Source organism: Vitis vinifera, chromosome 18, assembly GCF_030704535.1.
Source record: "Vitis vinifera cultivar Pinot Noir 40024 chromosome 18, ASM3070453v1".
NCBI lineage: Eukaryota > Viridiplantae > Streptophyta > Magnoliopsida > Vitales > Vitaceae > Vitis > Vitis vinifera.
In genome coordinates, this window is record NC_081822.1 from 36,587,680 (window position 1) to 36,607,425 (window position 19,746).

At 35.5% G+C, this 19,746-nt stretch overlaps 2 protein-coding genes across 11 annotated transcripts in view; both read right to left on the reverse strand.

Moving 5' to 3' along the window:
* Positions 1–3,393, reverse strand: part of LOC100244867 (uncharacterized) — a 28,958-nt gene extending 25,565 nt beyond the window's left edge. For 2 of the 9 annotated variants that reach the window (XM_059734344.1, XM_010667173.3), the window contains exons 1-2: positions 3,273–3,368; positions 2,004–2,039 (exon numbers count right to left, since the gene is read on the reverse strand). The gene's annotated coding sequence lies outside the window, so the exon portion shown is untranslated. The other 7 variants (XM_019216698.2, XM_059734345.1, XM_010667171.3 and 4 more) reach the window with 7 other exon arrangements.
* A 780-nt stretch (positions 3,394–4,173) lies between these two features.
* On the reverse strand, positions 4,174–11,114 carry LOC100267182 (ycf3-interacting protein 1, chloroplastic). 2 transcript variants are annotated; one of them, XM_002262887.4, is made up of 6 exons: positions 10,670–11,114; positions 10,372–10,416; positions 9,514–9,627; positions 6,435–6,515; positions 5,650–5,814; positions 4,174–4,646 (listed from the first exon to the last, which is right to left on the reverse strand). In XM_002262887.4, the coding sequence occupies exons 1-6, from the start codon at positions 10,952–10,954 to the stop codon at positions 4,557–4,559; spliced, it is 780 nt and encodes a 259-aa protein (XP_002262923.1). In that variant the 5' UTR covers positions 10,955–11,114; the 3' UTR covers positions 4,174–4,556. The 2 variants fall into 2 exon arrangements, with proteins under 2 accessions (XP_002262923.1, XP_010665471.1); XM_010667169.3 differs by lacking the exon at positions 6,435–6,515 and having other exon boundaries at positions 10,670–11,113.
* Between the last annotated feature and the right edge of the window lie 8,632 nt (positions 11,115–19,746).

Consider the following 19,746-nt stretch of genomic DNA (forward strand, 5'->3'; position numbering starts at 1 on the left):
TCAATTTCCTTTCCTAATAGCTATTGGCACATTGAGATCATTTATATCCTCCATAGAAGATGAGGAATTAAGATCAAGAGGCTCATGGATTTCTCTCATTTCCATTTCCTTAGCTTCATGGTTTGAACTACAACCCTACTTTGAAGAATCTTAACCTGTCTTTTTCTGACCTTTGTCACCTAGAGTATACACGAAGCTTTGTTGGTTGTCTCCCAACAATAGTACTAGGCATTATAAGATCAAGGCTTCCTCATGGATTAGTTTTGACCTTCTTAGTTTGAAAGGGCGCAGTTTGAAAAGTGGGAATAGGCAAAGTTTCCCAAAACTTATCTTCACTTAAATTCTAAGAAAAGAAATCTTCTTTTTCAAAAGAAAAGTAATGTCAAAAGTGACACAATTTTTTTTAAAATAGGATCATAACATTTATGCCCATTTTTTGTTGGAGAGTAACCTAAAAACACACATTTAATTGCACAAGGATCTAATTTACTTCTGAGATGGTTGTGCACATGAACAAATATAGTGCAACCGAACAGCTTTTGAAGTAATGAAGTAAACAATTTAGTGTATGGATAGAATTGTTGAAAAACATCCAATGGAATTTAAAAATTTAGGATCCTTGTAGGCATACAATTTCTCAAACACGAGGCTGTAAGAACAGCTTCTCCCCAAAAACATTTTGGAACCTTAGTGGCAAACATAATTGCTCGAGCAACTTTCAATAAATGTCTATTTTTTCTTTCAGCAATTCCATTTTGTTGTAATGTGTCAAAATATGTTGATTAGGAAATAATTCCATTTTGTAAAAGATATTCTCCTAAAATATTTGAAAAATACTCCTTTCCTTTTTTTGTTCTAAGCACCCAAATTTTTGCTTGAAATTGGTTTTGAACCATAGCACAAAAGTCTTTAAAAGTTTTTTCCACCTCAGATTTTTCCTTTAGTAAATACACACAACATATATGACTGTGATAGTCAATAAAGGTGACAAACCATTTTGTTCCAGAAATGTTAGTAACACATGAGGGAACCCACACATCACTATGAATAAAAACAAAAGGTGCAAATTCTTGATAAGGTTGTAAAGGAAAATGAGACCTATGGTGCTTGGCCAATTTGGAAACCTCACATTGAAATAAAGATGGACTTTTGTGTTTAAACAATGAAGCAAAGAGGTTTTGCAAATAATAAAAACTAAGATGCCCTAATTCATAATGTCATAACATTATTTTATTCTCAATAGTTTGAGAAGAGATTTTATTTACTACTTCAACTTGTCTCTTTACAACAACAATATCAGTAAAGCAGTACAATCCATCATCTTCTTTAGCATTGCCAACCTTCATCCCCAAAGCCAAGTTCTAGAAATCACAATAAGTAGGAAAGAATTCAGCTATCAATTATTGTCTTCGATGGTGCTTAATGATGGAAAACAGATCACAAGAAAGGTAAGGCACATTTAAAATCGAATTTAGCACAAGTGTTTTAGAAATAGGAATAAATCCCTTTCTTGCAACTAAGGACGAAAATCCATTAGCTTCTTACCTTTTGGCTACCTGAACATGGAGTATATGATGAAAATAATTTTGAACAATCAATCATTTGATTTGTTGCTCTTGAATTTATGATCTTGGAAGCTTTTACTTCAAAAGAAAATAATTTCTCTCTCGCCACATAATCCAAAGCAATGTGAGATAAGTGATTTTCCAAAAGGTCTTACCTCTAATGGAATTTCCTAAACCCATGTATGAAATGGTCATCATGTCCCATGTGCTCCTAAGTGGTACCCAATCCATCCTGGGTGGTACCTAATCCATCCTAGGTGGTACCCAATCCATCCGAACTAGTCTGAATAGTTTGTGCGGCTGTGCCATAACCCTAATAATCGAGTAATGTAAAAAGAGATAGTCAATCAACTTTCCACTTCCCATACAAAAGATGCACCAATGAGGACTAAGGAATTTGAAAGATCTTCTCAATTGTTGCATGTTATCAATGCTTACCTTCTTATGCACCACTAGCCAAACAAAGGCCTTGACCTGGACATCAAATTTTCATAAAAAATTGGTTAAAGGAAAAGGAACTTGATTCAATAGATTGGACAAACCCAAAAAGAATGATTTTACTAAGAAGAAGCCAAAAAAGGATAAAGACTAAACCCTCACATCTACGACAAATGGGGACAACTGCATAAGAACAAGTAAAGGCATAAGTCCTCCAAGGTTTCTCAATTAGGTTGTGACGAAAGTTAAGGTTCCAAGAAAGAAAAGAAGAGTTACCAAGGATAATTGATATGGTGAGATTTTTAACTGTGATAACTCTATAAAGACCTAAAAATTATGAACAAAATGGTTGATTTCCCCACCATAAATCTTCTCAATTATTTTGCACATTAAAATTCTTCCAACCTTTTTTATTATTTATTAGTTATAATTGATAAAATTAAATTCATTTTATTTATTTTGCACTTCAAAGTTCTTCCTCTAGGATAAAGAGTTTTTACATTTTTTTTCCTCTTCCTTTTCTTCAAAAGGCTTCCATTTACATTGGGATTCATTAACAGCATAATAGGTACATTTATGTTTCCATGGTAAAATTAGTGACCGTTCATTCAAACCAGATCTTGTTTTATACATAATTGTAAAAGATAATCTTCTCAGATAATTAATTTTATAAAAAATCTAATTTGAGTTGTAGTCCAGAATGAAATCCTAGAATCAAAAAATTCAACAATGACATTGACAGGTTTCTAATGAAAATACAGCAATGAGAGCCCCTCATCTGTGTGAATCTTAGGTAAAAAGTGGCATTTATCTGTATTCCCGAATCATGGTAGGCGAATATTTAACAATTCAAAAGTTCAATTACATTTTCTATATTTTATCTGTATCTAACCCAATTCTATTTTAATAAAAACATTCTCAAATATCAAAAAACAATTAATCTAACAAAAATTTAAGTAATCCAAATCAGCAATAGCTCCCACGGCTGTTCAAAGAGAAACCCCATAATTTAAGCTTCCAGCAATAGCATTCCCAACTTATAAAGAGTGAAATCCGACCATCTGTTTGGTTACCAGAAAAATAAAAGAAAATCACATTTTGATTACTTATCTTTCTCACTTTGTTCCAGGTAAAGTGCAATTTTGAATTTTCCAACCCTGGATGGTGATTCAACTTTTCTTTCATTCTCATCATTTTCTCAACATCCAAACGATTGTATCCAACGCGGAATTCGATTGATTGAATTGGGAACAGAAATTGAAACGGTACCTTGGAACTCAGAGATCAACCGAGAGGCAGCGTTTGGAGAAGGAACCATACAATGCTTTTGTGTAAACAGAGATCAGAGGCCGTAGCATAAAATAAAAAATAAAAATAAATAAATAAAATAGTGGCCAGGCGAGTACACGAGCCGGGGCGGCCCGGGCCCTCTATATTGGGTTTCGCCCGGGAAAGCCCAACTATTTAATATATAATTACATTTATTAATAAAAGTATAATATAAAAAAATGGCCTCATGGAATTTTTATTTTTTATTTTTGTATTTTTCTACTCTCTCTCCCTTTATAATATTTATGCTTTGATGGGGCTTGGGCCAAAGAAAATTCAACGAACTTGGGCTGGACTTCGGGTCAAAAACCAAATTTAGTCCCTACTCAACACATTCTATATTGGTTACAAATAAAACGATAATTTCATTCCTTTTTCTTTTTGTTAAAACTTAAAACTTAAAACTTACTTTTATATATATCTTTTTAATCTTCTTATTTATTTTAAATGATTTATTTAATTTTTATTATTCTTTATTTTTAATTAATTAATTAGTGCAATTTTCCCTTCTTCTTGGATACTTTTAAAGTTGTAATATAATAACCATTTTCAAAACAAGTACCTTCTTTATGTATGCCATACCAAACCTTTAATTCTCACTCCTAGTTTTAGCTGATCATTAGAAGCTCAAAAACATTTTCTTTAAACTCCAATTTTGTAAAAACACTGTTAAGATACATAAAATCTTATAAACCAATTTAATACTATACCAAACCTTTGATCTGCACCATTCAAATTGTACTTGAATAAAGGTAAAAACATATGAAAATAGAATACAAACAAATGAGAACAAGTAGTAGAAAGTATTGTGATGAAAGTAGAGAGCGGGGAAGAAATAAAATGCTATATTTGGAACGATATTCACTTAAGGCCTTGAGTAGCATTAAGGGGATACCATTATCCAAAATAAAACTTTTTTCATATTTGAGATCCAAACTGGTTGAAACTGTTCCCAAAAGCAATGCCAAATAGATTCTTAGCTTCTGTACAAAACGTGGTAGTGACTAATGCATAGTGTAACAGCATATAGACTTTGCAAGAAAAGCTTCTCAATTGCAAAATTGTTGCCACTGCCGCACATGACACCTTCATTGAAACAATCAGTTTCATGTCTCAGTGAAATGTACAAAAACAACTGCAATGAAGGCCATTGGAACTCTTCTATCCATTGCACTTGCAAAGCATAGAGATTACGCTTCAACACTAGATGGCAATACAAAACTTCTATTGCAGAGAATTGTAGAAGAGGATCAATACTACAGATATACCGATGATCACCGGAAAAGCAGTGACTAAGTACAGTGCTCCATATCCCTGCAAGAGAAGAATCCTTGGTAACAAACCCAGAGAATAATTCCTTGTTTCAAACTGTGGGTTATAAATAGATATTGACATGGTAAAAGGCATGAGTAGCCTTCAGCTCCCTACTATGAATCCAATGAGTAGGGCAAGGAAATCATGTCACATTATGTTATGATAGAAGATAATGAAGAATGTGGCCATCATTTTTGGTTCCCTGAAAAAGTTTGAAGGAAAGGAAATAGAGAGGAGAAAAGTAGAGAAAATTTATCAAATTTTTCTCTTATTTGGTTGTCTATGAAAATTTTGAGAAAAAGAAAATTAAATTGCTAAGTGTTTCATGTTTAAGTTATAACTTTTATATAAAATATAGTAACTCTTATGTAAAACGTATGAACTTGACTTGTATACTTAAAAGATTATTTTTAAAATTTTTAAAATTTGAGGTATTAAACAATTTTTAATATCTCAAAATTTTAAACAGTTTTTAAAAGTCATCATCTTTGTAAGATAAGTTTCAAAGGGTTTTGCATTTTATATAAGAGTCACTATCATTTTCTATTTTTAAAAACAAAAAACAAAAAGTGTATCCAAACAATATCTAATGATTTCACTTTTCCCAAACTCTCCTCACCTTTATCCAAGGAAAATAAGAAGAAAATCTTTTAGCATTTTCCTTCTTTTCCTACGTATTTTTTTACCTCACCTTTTTCCATGATATCTAAAGATAGGAAAATCATTTTTCTTAGCATTTTCTTTACTTTCCTTGTGGTATTCGGAAACCAAACATAGCCTCAGTGTTGCCATTCTGCATCTTTTCCACTTTTATTTAGTTTTCAACAACAAGAATACGAGTTGAGTATTTAGTTTAAGAAATTAATTAGCATTAGTAAAATGGTATTAAAGATCATTTGTAGTTAAAACTTAACAGCATAAAGCTATTTATCATGTGGATATTGATTCTCCTATAAATGAATGAATGCTTTTTAAATTCTTTTAGAAAGCTAAGGAAACAAACCACAGCTGGAGGAACTTCTGTCTCATCACTGACATCAGGATCCTCAATCTCAGCAGCCGAATCCCAATCCATATTAAGTCTTTTAGCAGCCTCTCGGGGGTCAACTCCAGTGTCTGTTGCTTTTGCATATAGAGATTTGCTAACCTTTTTCTTTGGTGCTTCAACCTATACAACAAACACAACATGCAGGAAAATTCTGAGGGAACTAACACAACTTGAGAGTCAGTTCTATTTACATGACACTTCAGAGCTGAACCTAAAAGATCAGATCAAAGCACAATACATCAATCAGAAAGACAGGTGAGTGGTTATCACATGATCAATTCGAATGATAAAATCTCCATGTCCAGTTCTGTTTTTCAATAAAATGCAAAGGTGTTCTTAAGTTTTAGGAAGTCACATAAAAAATTAACAGTACATCTTTGGGGCTGTAAAGCAGCAATTCATTCAGGTATCGAGGTTGAGGATTAGGCCTGGAACCCCTTTAAACATGCTGACATGAATTACAACCTCAAAGAAGAGTGGCCCATGGACATGAATTAGAAGGAGAGAAAGAAAGAGATAAACAGGCAGTAAAATTTTCACTGGACTCTGTTAAAGAATTACCTATGTAGTTGAATGGGCTTTTATGGTATATTTGACAAAGATTTTTGTGAATTTAGTTCTCATCTATATTTAGAATTGAGCATCAAGCAAACATTGTTTTGTTTACCTATAATAGAGCATGTATAAAATATATCATTTTTACCATTGATAATTATTATCTGCTGAAGCTACAATGGTACCTCTAAATTAGGCCATTGGGTCATTTCCTCAGCCAGCATCCGAAGAGCAATTCGATTTTCTGGGACTTTTCCTTCATTTACCTACATAAATAAGGAATCACACCATAATTCCTGGTCACAAATGAAACTTCTTTCCATTATGAAGATGCAAATAGAAATTGAGTACTTAGTTATATGTATTGGATCTTCTTCCCATCTGACTCAACTTTGCAATCATTGATTTCAAAATCTGCTGGCAATGGGATCTATAATAGCAATTCATTTTTAGAAATTAATAAAATTCAAATTTCAGCATTTACTTCATTATCCATTTTAGCTATGTTAGATTGGTCTTGGATTTGAGAGTTCTAATTTAGTATATACTTCAACTTGGAATTCTTAGTCTCCCTAGGAGTTCCTATTTTATTATGAAGCTTTTATAGTTAGATACAGAATTTATTCAATAGTTTCCAGGAACGGTTATTTTGAATCTTGTGAGGAAATTAGTTCTTTTTTCATACTGGAAATTTTTAGTTTTGAAAAACCTAATGTTTTGACAATAATTCTATATAAACAGAGCTCAGAAAAACATTTTAGCAATTGTTGACAAAAAATTATCTGCAGATTTTGGCACACAACCGATGGCGATCCAAAATAATAACAATCTCTTTCAACTGAAATTCATTAAAGGACTTCGACTGTGTTTGTCTCCCTTGTTTGGATGTGGATAGAATGGGAGAAGGGTCTAGATAAGTCACCCAGTCAGTGTTTCTAATCATCTATGGGTGAGATTTGAAAATCCCATTCAAATAGGTGCGCTATACATATCCAAGGGATTGAGAATCCCATCTCATTCTATGTTTTCCCAAAATAGGTGGAACATGTTTTCCAATCTCATCCTTATTCCAAGAAAAAAAGAAACCAAACATTAACTATATATATCATATCCTTGGAAAATTATATCTCACCTGGACCTCCTACCTGACTAGCCAAACATGGTCTTACTGAAGAAAAAGAAGAAGACCGAAGTCTCCAATTTAGATTGGTACTTTCTCTATCATAACAGAATAAGAGAGGAATGACCAAAATCCCTTCAAAGTTCAAACAACACCAATGACACTTTTTATTACATAAGAGAAAACAGAGCTACAATTAGCTGAGTCTCAGCTTGCTCAGATTTGTAGTCCAACTGGTAATATGGAATTATTCACAATTTAACCTAGCCTTTGACATCAAACAGTTAATAGAGGCTATAGAGCATTTAGTAGTTGGAAAAGTAGCCAACTTCTGTGAGAATCCATAATTAATAAAAAAAAATTACATCATATTAAAGGACAAAGAGCAATAAATCCAACATCAACCATGTAATGCTGGACCCGTGCTTCTTGTTTATTTCTTTTAAATAAACCAAAAGATAAAAAACAAAAGCGCTAAAACTATCTAATCATTGCTGTCTCATGCAAAACCTGTGATTTATACCATAACTTCAATAAAGAAATTCCAATTTGTGGAGAAAATGCTTAACCAGAATTTAAACTTCAACCTTGACCTTATCTTACTATCATGGGTCTATACCTTCATATTCTTATCTCTTACACAAGCATCAAAAATCAAAACCTCTTGTCAGCAAATTGTTGAGAAGGCTATTACAACATACTCTTGACATACAATACTTCGAAATTCCCACACCACAAACAAAGAATAGACAAATAAGGATTTATTTGCATCCAAGAATCTAATGGGAATACTCACCAATGGACAAAAACTTTTTACTGAATTTGCTGAGGTGACTAGAGATACTTATGGTAAGTACCTCTTGTGTGAAGTCTAATCAATTTGTTGGGCTTCATCATATACAGGCTTACAATATTCATGACTCCCCATTTCCTTTTCCACTAAGAAATGTACTAAAATCTTCATTGATGATGCTGTGCAACAATAGTTCAAGGCATGGAAAATTAAGCTCCTAGCCCTCATAGTCATTCACCAACTTCTCATCCAGCTTTCCATTTTTTCTTTCAATGTTTGCATATGAATCTTGCTTGGATAGGCATATCTCATACTTTGACCGATCATGAGGGATAATTCTTTCCAATTTAACTATTCCACCTCAATCATCATATCAGAAAATTTCCCCAAAGATCACACATGTTTAGGGTTGAACATTAAAAACTAAACAAAGAAAAATCCACAATATATCTAAAAGATTCATCAACTGCATCCTTGTCTTTAAATGAATTAGACCTTCAAATGCCAATAGATAAGAATATAACAAGCTACCATAAATTCAACATCCATGAATAATATAAGCTAGGGAAAATTGCAAGTCTTACACTTAACCTGACTAGTAAACTAATATGTGATTTGTTACAAGGTGAAGATACATTTTGGCTCAAGGGCACTGCGTTTGATTCTCATTTTGGCTTGTGTTCGTGGGTGATAGTGGAGCACACTATAGGAGCCACCTACTTAGTAGCTATTTACTCACAATTCTTGCATTGCCAATTGCAATTATAGGAACCAATAAATACAGGATAGCCTTCTGAACATATGTGCTACTGGTTGAACTGTTATCACCAATATCTGTAAACCTATCTCAATTCATTCATCTTGTTCTGCCTCAATTCAAGCATTGAGATAATTTATTTGATGAATTACAGCAGAGCCTTTTTTTTTTCTGTGACTGAAAGATGTAAAGGTGATTTTTGTCATGTTGCAGCTACATCTGCACACAAAGGAATGTTTCTTATTTGAAGGATCTCTTATCTTTCTTTATAATTTAATTTTTTTTTATATAATAATATTAGTACCTCTTATAAAAAGGAGATGGAATTATGATTTTACACCATTGAGTTCAATCTGGTAAAGAGAGAAAAAGAAAATACAAAGTACCTACAATTTTCAAATCTTGCATGCATCAGAGTGTGAACTTCGAATGCTTCGGAAAGCTTTTTTTGAAATCTAACAAATTCTTATAGTCAATATGCTATGCTGTTAGATCATATCAATTGACCATGTCATTAATAAAAGGTTATTTTGTGTGGCGGCCATTGGGTCCTTCCTAGAAGATTCATTGAACTGAGAAGAAGAAAGAACTTACTTCTTCTAGAGCCTCAACTAAGTCTTCTCTTGTTGGAGCATCAGGATCTTCAATGCCAAGCAGTCTCCTACGCTCAACTTCTCTCTGGTCCTCAATCATTATCGTCAGTTTCACCTACAAAATAAAAAATAATAATAATGCTAATTTCCATAGCTAAGGATGAAAACATCCATGAGATTTTCAATATTTCCATCAAAATATCTGTAATTTAGGGGTACCAATATCAAAAGAGGGGGCACCAATATTCCATCAATATTTAACCATCCTCCTCTACACGCGTTGTATAGAGTTTCAAAGATAGGATAATGAGAAATCCAAAAAATCTCCTACTCATGACAAGCAGTGAGAAGAAATCAAAATACTTATATATGGTCATATAGACTTCATTTCCTGGTATTGATACCAATATCCATTCTAATACTACTTATCATATGTACATTAATTTCTTTAAAAACCAATTTAATACATGTATCATCAATGCTTTACCATTTATCAAAGTTTCATACAAATTTGTCACAATTTTTTCTTTTTCATGTTGAAATTTTTTTTCCCAAAATTTACAGTCAATATTTTCAATATTTCCGCAAAATCCAATCATCATTCTGTGAAATTCCAATATTTTCATCCTTTGGCCACAGCAGTGACTAGGAATGCATAGAAATGAACCAATAAAAAAAGAAATATAAAATCATACTCCTTCACGAAATATTTGAATAGATGAATAATCAACTGAAATGGAAGACAAAATGGCAATTAGTATTATCAAAAGAAGTTACAAGTGTATATAAATATTATTTGTATTTTAACAAAGAAAAGTTTACTTTAGACTACAATAGAAGAAAACAAAAACAGAAATACCTCGCTGAAAATCATATCTCTGTTTTTCCTAAGAAGCTCCAAAACCTATACGATCATGCAAAGCGGTCATGAGTAACAATTCTGCTTGTTTTCTGAGAAATGTAGGAAAAGAAAAGTAACTAAAAGATAATTAAGTGTTAGACATTTCATTAGCTCTGAACCCCAATCGATCAAAACTAATAGCACTACTACGATTAACAACTATGCACTAAATTCTTCGATTGTCTCAGCAAACAAACAGAAAATAAGGAAAAAGCAATAATAGTAAGCGAGGTTGGTGAGAGGGAGTAGAGGTAACTCTTTGAATCTGGCTAACATATTCGAGGTCCTCGGGGCTTGGGTCTTCTTGTTGGTCGGATGAAACACGCAGTTCAGTTTCTTCCTTGCCCACGAACACGAGTCCCCGCGCAGTCGTCGTCCTCCTCCTCCTGATGGGAGGGCTGTGGTAATGGAGGAGCAGGGGAGAAACGGTGGTCGACGGCGGATGGTGGTGGCGGAGGAGGGGGGGAAGAGAAGAAGAAGAGGACGATGCAAGTGGGTGGAATTGGAGGAGTTGCAACGAACCCATTGCCATCATCATCATAAATCCGAAAATCCCAGTTGAATGCTACTGAACCTTCATTTGATTGGAAAATTGGAAGAGCAGTGGAATTCAATGCGGCAAAGCTCTCACCAGTTGAGTTGCGCTGTGTGTATTTTTCGTGGCCAGTAATGGAGATAGATTGCCTTTGGCTTTTTTATATTTTGTACCGCTCTTTTGAAAAAAAGGTTATTTATACAGATGGATTAATGTAAAAATCCAATGACCAAAATTACCTGTTAACATATCACCTATAAATTTACCATAAAACCTAAAATCCCTGCCTCGTTATTTTCTTCCACACCTATCTTTTCTTTCTTCTTCCCTCAAATTTTATCTTGCCCAAAGACTATATTTATTTAATTCCCAGAACATTGCAGGGAAAATGTGGAAGTGAAAAAAAAAAAAAGAAAAAACATAAAAAAGATAAAAAAAAATTAAATTTAAAGTCTAATATCTTACTTCAAACTCACTTTATTTATTTTAAATCTTTTATATAAATGTTAAATAATTTTAAAATATGTATGTTCTTTACTAACTTTAATTATATTTATTTTTTTATTTTATTAAACCAATATATGAGAAAATCATTTTCTTTAACATTCTTTTTTTCTTTTCTTACTATTTTTTGGGAACTAAATATATCCTAAAACAAAATCTTTTCTCCAAAACTTATTTTTTAACAATATATACCAATACCTTCATACCATAGACACCCAGAGCCACATGTAGTTTTTTTCATTGCATATTACCTCGTCCTAGGTGTCTATGGTATCAAAGCCACGGGAAGGAAAGTCGGGTTTTGTTTTAAGTTTTTAATCTATCTTAGGAAAAGTAGCAGTTTGCCTGAGGTGATCCTTGCCGGGTTGAGCTCGTCGTCAGCAGATGTTAGGCGTTTTTAAGGCTATAAAAGGGTTGGAGTGATTACTCACTAGGTTTGTCATTATACTATTAGGCTCTAGATTAAGACCTGAAAATGAGTTCGATTTTCAGAACCATGTCTAGGAAATCCATAGATTCTCAAGATGTTGTAGTAAACAGTGAAGAGATCAATTATCCTAAGATCCAAAATGATTTAGATGATTGGAAGTTACCCAAGGTATCTAATCAAGAAATTTATAAAAAATGAACCTTTAAGTTCTTTACAGACTACACCATTAAGACACTTAAACAAACCATAAGCTTAGAACAGGAAAATCAAGTGATAAGACTCTTGGATAGTAGATCCATAGAAAGACATAAGTGTGACTACAACTTCATACACTTTGGTATGATTCAAGTTGCAACTATGGTTTGACAAGAATAGGTCTAAACACCTCAATCGTCATGTGTTTAAGGGATAATGGACATCTTGATTATAGAGATTCTATTATTGGAGCAGTCCAAGCATGATTAAATGATGGTCTTGTTTATTTCCAATGTTACCCTAATTTCATGGTTAGATTAAGAGATGTTGACATCTTAGATTCAGTTGTCCTCCATGTTAAGACCCATGAATTTAAGTTTAAGGAAGGAAACAGTCCTATTTCCATCATCACAAGGCTTGCCTATAAGAGTATGACCACAAGCGTCGGATTTGGAGCACTTTGATACCAGTCCTGGGTGTCTATGGTATCAAAGCCATGAGAAGGGAAGTCAGGTTTTGTTTTAAGTTTTTAAGGTAGGCCACTATAAGAAAGATTGTAAGGTTAAAAAGAAAATTAATAACTTGAATATCTCAGAAGACTTAAAAGACATGTTATGCGAAGTAATGTTAAATTCCTCAGAGTCTGAATCAACGACTGATTTACATAATGAAGATGATATTAATCAACTAGATAACGGTGATGAGATTTCAAGCCAGACTTCTAGTGATCAAGATGATTACATTAAGGGTAATTATGATTGCCAACCTAAGACTATAAATGTCATAAGTCGGGATCAAGAACTAGTTTTAGATGTTTTAAGAAAAGTAGAAGATGAAAAAGTTAAGAAAGAACTTTTTGAAGTCTTTAAGAAATCTATTGGTAAGCCAGAAGTTAAGAAGATAGTAAGCCCTTATAATCTAAATGAAATCTTGACAAGATTTAATCAGAAGTCTCCCAAAGACTTAACCATTGAGGACCTTTAAGAAGAATTAAGACAGTATAAGAAGGAAAATTAAGGAATTAAGACAATTCACAAGCTTAGGTTTTATAGATCTCCAAGAACAAATTAACAGGATTGTTTTTAACTAAGGAAACCTTGTTGATAACTAGGAAAACCTTGAAAATGTTCTAGAATCTTCACAAGCTAATGATGAAGTGGCAGATGCATACTTGAATACTATTAGCAGGGTTATTTTCCAAAGGTAGGAAGTCTCCCTAACTATAGTAATCAAGGATAAATTTATCCTTAATATTGTTGCTTGGATTGATTCAGGAACAACTTTGAATTGCCTACAAAAAAGCCTTGTATCAACCCAGTTTTATGAGAAAACTAGGCAAACTCTTTCAGGAGCCAATGGTAAAAGACTTACCATTAAGTACAAGTTGTCAAATACTCACATTTGTAACCAGGACATTTGCATTAAGGAAACCTTCATCCAAATTAGAGACCTAAATGAAAAGGCTCTTTTTAGAGGCAATTCAAAGATGCTCCTGAATCAATCAAAGCAACAATATTAAGGACAAATTTATCCTTGATTACTATAGTTAAGGAGATTTTGAGTTTTGACATAATTTATTTTTTCATTGCATATTATCTCGTCCTAGGTGTCTATGGTATCAGAGCCACGAGAAGGGAAGTTGGGTTTTGTTTTAAGTTTTTAAGGTAGGCCACTATAAGAAAGATTGTAAGGTTAAAAAGAAAATTAATAACTTGAAATCTCATCACCACTATCTAGTTGATTACTATCATCTTCATTATCTGAATCAATCCTTGATTCAGACTCTAAGGAGTTTAACATTACTTCGTACAACATGTCTTTTAAGTCTTCTGAGATATTCAAGTTATTAATTTTCTTTTTAATCTTACAATCTTTCTTATAGTGGTCTACCTTACCACACTTAAAATAAACTGGCTTAAATTGTGAAGGGGCTTCTAACTTTTTATGGGTTTCCTTGTTCATTCTTCTTTGGATGTGTCTTGATCTCTTGGTTTCATTCATTTTGTACTTCCCATGAGTACCTCTTTTATTGTGATAAAAATTTTTCTTACTAGGCTTTTTTCCTATTTGTTTTTTCTTGCGTTGCTTAGAGGGAAACTTAGTTTCTTTTTAGCGAAATCCAAATTGGCTACAGAATGAACCAAACTCATTCTTGTAGATCATTTGTTTATTTTTCATATGTTGCTTAAGCTTAAAGTCATTGCACAGTGTGGACCCCGCATTTCGGCTCAATGCGTTTCCCACTCGATGGCGAACTCGATTTTTATTTTGAAAAATGATTTTTTTATTTATTATTTGAAAATGACTTGGAGTCGCCACTTATTTTTGTTTTATTTTAAAAGGGTAAACAAAATAAGAAAGAAAACCCTAAGTGTGACTCCTTATTTTTGGAAAAGGTGGTCTACGAAAAACCGGATCGGGCTCGGGGGTCAGGTTACTTATCGGGAAGCTACGGTATGGACCGTAGCACCCCTCTAAGTCCCTAAGGTCGGGTCTCTACTAATAAGATGAAGCTGACACGGCAATGATGAGGAAATCAATAAATACTCAAATCAATCATGCACGTATGAGTATCAAAACATGCATATAGCAAGACCAGAATAAGGACAGATGCGTACCTGGGCAACGATCTTCAATGCGCTATCAATAAGTGAGATTAGTGCACAGTTAAGGAATAGTCACATGCATATCATAGAGTAGAATAAATCATGTATGACAACCGAGTCAACCAAACAATCCATCAATCATAAAATCTCATATGTTGGGCCCCCACCAAAGCCCGTTTATTTTTGTATGAATTAATTTCGTAAATTCTATCACTAAGAATTACGAAAAATAAATTCAAACTTATTTTAAAACATTTTAAAAATCAAAGAAAATTCGAAAGTGGCTCGCCAAAAAGAAAAAGGCGACCAAATTTTATTAGAAATGGGATTTTGAGTCCTAAAAAAAACTCTAAGGATGAAAGCTTTGGAGACTTGAAGTTATTTAAAAACCGGAATTTAGGATATTATTTACAAAATGAAGCTTGGGAAAATCTTTTTCAAAATCAAAGAGGATTGGAAATGAAAGATGTCACGTGACCAAAAGGTGCCCATACTAAGGTGGCCATGCAAAACAGGTCAAACCTGTGGGTCCAAATGTTCCCCTGAAAACTCTCTCATTCTGTTGAGTTCTGGTAACACAGCCTTGCCAAAATCAGGTCCGTCTTTCCGCCTTAGTTCTGCACACTGGAGGGCTATCTTGGCGAAGCTCAATGTCTCTTCAAGTGGCCAATCAGACACAATCGGATCCAGTACCTATTTGAATGTATCTTTTCCAATAGCGCTTTCAACAAGGTGGATCAACCCCATTGGCGGCTTGGCTGTTATTATCTGCAGAAGCATGATGCCAAGAGAGTAGACATCAGATTTTATGCCCAGCATGCCTGCTTGCTGATACTCTGGATCTATATAGCAGAAAGTCCCATCTGTTGAGGTCATCCGATACTGGGTCACATTGTCAGCTACAGATGGGGGAACCAGCCTGACCAACCCAACGTCACTAATCTTGCCCACGTAGTTGGGGTCCAGCAGTATGTTCGCCAGTTTTAGGTCATGGTGCACTAGTGGCTCTGGTTTAGTCTGGTGGGGGAACAATAGTCCAGTGCGAATTTCAGCTACAATTCGGAACCTCAGCTGCCAAGACAGAGGTGGAGAATCTCCTCGCCTGAAAAGCCGGTCCTTCAAGCTCCCATTAGCCATCTTCTCAGAGCATATGTATGGGCGTGACACTTCCCCATTATGTGTCTGCATGAGCACTGTATTGATACCCACTACCATTTGACCATTTTTCACAAGATTAGCAGCAATCTGATCTTCATCAAGGAATGAACCAAAAGCTTTGGCTGCATCGGGCTTCTGGAGAAGAACTGTTTTGATTGCATTCAATATCTCATCCACGGATCTTCCTGTGCTAATGTATTCTGAGATAACCTTCCATCTTCAAGACGTTCCTTTGGGATATTTCAGCATCCCTTTTATCAAGAGCCCAACTTCTTCTCTATCCCAAGGTTTCTCCTTGTTCTCATACTTGGCTAATGGGATATTTCCATTAACTTCCACAAAACCATTCTGCTGTAGATTCTTCTCACTTTGTTTCTTACCTGTCGAGTCATTATTGCTTCCACGTTGACACGCTGAAACCTGAGTTGAAGTCCAAATGAAGATTCCTATTGGAATGGTGAACAAGTCCATCATGGCATCCATAATATGAATAAGGTCAGTCTCCTTGTTCTGTTCCTCCTTCCAATTAAACCAAACACATAGTCTGAGGTACCATATCCTAGAGGGGTGCAGTGCTCATGAAAGCTGATGATGGACCTGATCATCCTTGGAAATACCAATTTCAAAACCACCAGTGAAAAGAATCAATGATAAGCCCAATCAGCCTGTGAAGTACCAGTGGCCATGTTCTTGAAGAAGTCACGATGTCCAGGAGCATCAATGACATTGCAGTAACATTTAGTGGTCTCAAACTTCCATGAAGCATGCCAATCTCAAGCCAATCTCAAATGTCCATCAATCTGTTATTTTCCGAACACAGGGTAGTCAGATTTGCCAAACTTCCCAACTCCTTTGATTAGACGTCAATTATGACTGAGACAGGATTAGGAACATAGTCATGGAACAGTCCGTGAATATCTAGGTCGTTCCCCTGCAGTGTTGGTTCTATGCTGTACCATCCAACCACATGCTCCTTGGCTTTGATTCTTTTGAACATGGGAAACATTGATTCATGATAGTTGCGGTCAAGAAACCACATGCTTGGGTCCTTGTCATCTTCATTGATTCACTGTGTCTTTGCATTATGGTTTCCACAGAAACTCCGACGGGTAGCAGAGATAAGACGCAGAGACGGAGATCCTCTGAGATGTACAGCCAGCCCAACCTCGATCAATTCCCTTAATCCTTGCATTGAGTGTCCACAAGAATGACATAGAGTGCATCAATGAGCTGAAGCGTGAAGCTTAAAGTATTTCCGTTTTGGTCCAAAGCCGTCTCCCGAAACTTGCATCTATACAGATTGCATACCAAGTTGCACCATGAATACCGGGGAGCACACTGTGGCTCTGGATGTGTCGGAAGGTGGGCCATGGCTTAGTGACCTCTTGTCCGGCGCTGGCTCAAAAAGGGCATCAACCTCAGCGATGAAAACAACAATACGTCGAAATGAGTGGCTCCATGATGGAAATGGGTATAGAGAATGATTAACGGAACGGCTCATGGAGATATATACGTATGAATTCATGCATGACGAGGACAAATGGGAGAGATGGTGAAACTGTAAGAGAGATGGGCTGAGTGGTGGAATTGGAAAATGGGTATGGAAGGTGTATGATGTGGAAAGATGAACATGGTGGATATGATGGGTATTGGATGAATTGATGGTATGTATGGGTATGAGGGGTATATAATGAATATGAAAGAGGCGAGCAATGGGTATGAGGATATGAGGGAAATGAAGACACGTGGTGTTAAAAAGGATTATGGTATGCATGGGGGCATGAAGCAAGGGCTTAGGTGGAAATGAGTATGAGTGACTTAAAAGAAAGAAAAATGGAGGCGGCTAGACATAGGAATTTATTCAAGTGGGAAATGAGGCTGAATGTATAGGGAAGGAATGAGGGAAGTGGGCATGAATGGACTGGCAGAAGGCTTTGGGTCCAGCGCCATTGGGTGGGCATGAAGTCGATCATGTACACGGGATTTCCTGTTCCTCAATTGGCGCCTGCTACAGCTGCATGACATCAAAAAATCAGTGCTAAGCTTGTTCACCGCATCAAGATACAGAGCCTCATCCAGAGAAGTTTTCTGGATAGACATCTAACAGAGCAGATGATCTTCTCATTCTGTACCTTTTCCCCACCAATGTTGATATTTTGACCACTTCAAACAGAACTATAACCAGTCGGGTTTGCATAAGGCAATTTTCCATTCACCAAATTCCTTGCAAGTGCCCGAATTCTTCGAGTACGTCCATTTTTGTACATTTCAGGCTCTCTGCTTCTCATAGTAGTGGGCGCTAAATCAGGATTATCAGCACAATGATTATCCAAATGAGAATCGCTCGAAGATTCAGTTTGCCTTGTTGTATTACTGCCCATATTGTCCAGAATCTAAGCTTCTCAAGAGAAGATGCTTCAGCCATGCAAATTGGGAGAAACGATCAGAGGTGAGTCTGGAACATCAGAGTGATTTCAGTCGATAGCAATAGATCTTCCACCAAGAACCCAAATGACATTTATGATAAGGTCATTTTCTCCTTCAAGCACGAACAAACTCTGAGGTAGATATCATCTGAGGCATCCCATAGATATACAATTCCTCCAAGAGCAGCAACCAAGGCGCTGCCAATATCCCAGTCCGGTAAATTCAAGCAATGTCAGTCACAGGTGGATCCTGATAAACACAGAAACCATATCCCTCAGAGCTCCCTGCGTCTCTATCCTTGACAAGATTAGAACCACGCAGTGATCCAAAGGAAACAAGCAGTTCTTGCATCTGTTCTTCAGTGAAGAAATAAGGCAAACTACCTCATGCAGGCACTTTCAGATTCAGATCCCATAACTGTCAATCTGCTCTTCAAACCATCATCATTCTCCATCAACCAACCTCCCCAGATTCACAGTCTTAAAGCTTGAAAGTCTCTTTCAAAGGGAAACAGAGGAACAAGAGAAAAGGAGCAGGAACAGAGCATGGAATAGTTAACAAATGTGTAGAAACCATTTCGTTATTTTATCCATGGATATAACAATTAGTGGGTCAAGATAGAAGAGGTTTGTTGGGGTAAAACATAAAAATGTAGCAAGCTCTTCAAACGTTAAACTAATAAATCATCAAAATGCAGCAACCCAACAAGCAGAGATGAAATCATAGAAAATAAACAGGAGAAATACAAAAGATGAGAGAATATACAGGAAAAAACCATAAATGGCCATACCTGAAAATACCTGTCCTGCTCTCTGTGACCTTCTTGCTTCTTCTCTCAAGCTCTCAAAGATTCACCTCTCCTCTGGTATCTTCCCCCTTCAACTGAAAACCCTTCAATCTAAAAAATAACAGCAAGCAGAAGACCTCCCTTCTCTGCTAAACTGAAAGCAACCTCAATGGAGATCCCCCATTCCTCAGTAGCCGAGAAACTCTCCTTAACACTCTCTGTCAAAAACCCCTCCTGTACTAGCCTTCTCTCCAAGCTATCTCTCAGAAAAAAAACCCCCGGAATCTCATTTTTTCCCACTCTCTTGCTTCCCCTCTCTAGCAGCTTGCTCCTTGCTTTTCACTTCTGCAGGAGACGCTCCCCCCATAACAGAAACGTACCTCCTCTGCATATCCTCCAACAGGTGTCGCTTTCTCATTCGTCCATCAGCTCCACTAAGCTGATTCCACAGCAACAAACCAGGAGGCAACACTTGGCTTTCAAAAAGCCCTCCAGCTGGCAAGTGAGCTGCAAAAAAAATGAAAGAAAAAAACGTGCCCTAAATGGGGGTCTACACACAGGTTAATTCCTTATGCTGTGACAATGCTTATAATTTCTCCATAAGTTAGCTTATCATAAAGGATTTGACCATTAAATTGTTCCCCTATTTTAATCCTAATCATTTCAGAGAAAAGTCTAGGTAGTCTTGAGA

Bases quoted from the DNA above. Each gene is read 5' to 3' on its own strand.
- LOC100267182 (XM_002262887.4), bottom strand. From the start codon at position 10,954: ATGATGATGATGGCAATGGGTTCGTTGCAACTCCTCCAATTCCACCCA. The intron at 6,516-9,513 runs GTAAGTTCTTTC...TTATTTATGTAG, and splicing joins TAGTTGAGGCTCTAGAAGAA to GTAAATGAAGGAAAAGTCCC. The intron at 5,815-6,434 runs GTACCATTGTAG...TTTGTTGTATAG, and splicing joins CCCAATGGCCTAATTTAGAG to GTTGAAGCACCAAAGAAAAA.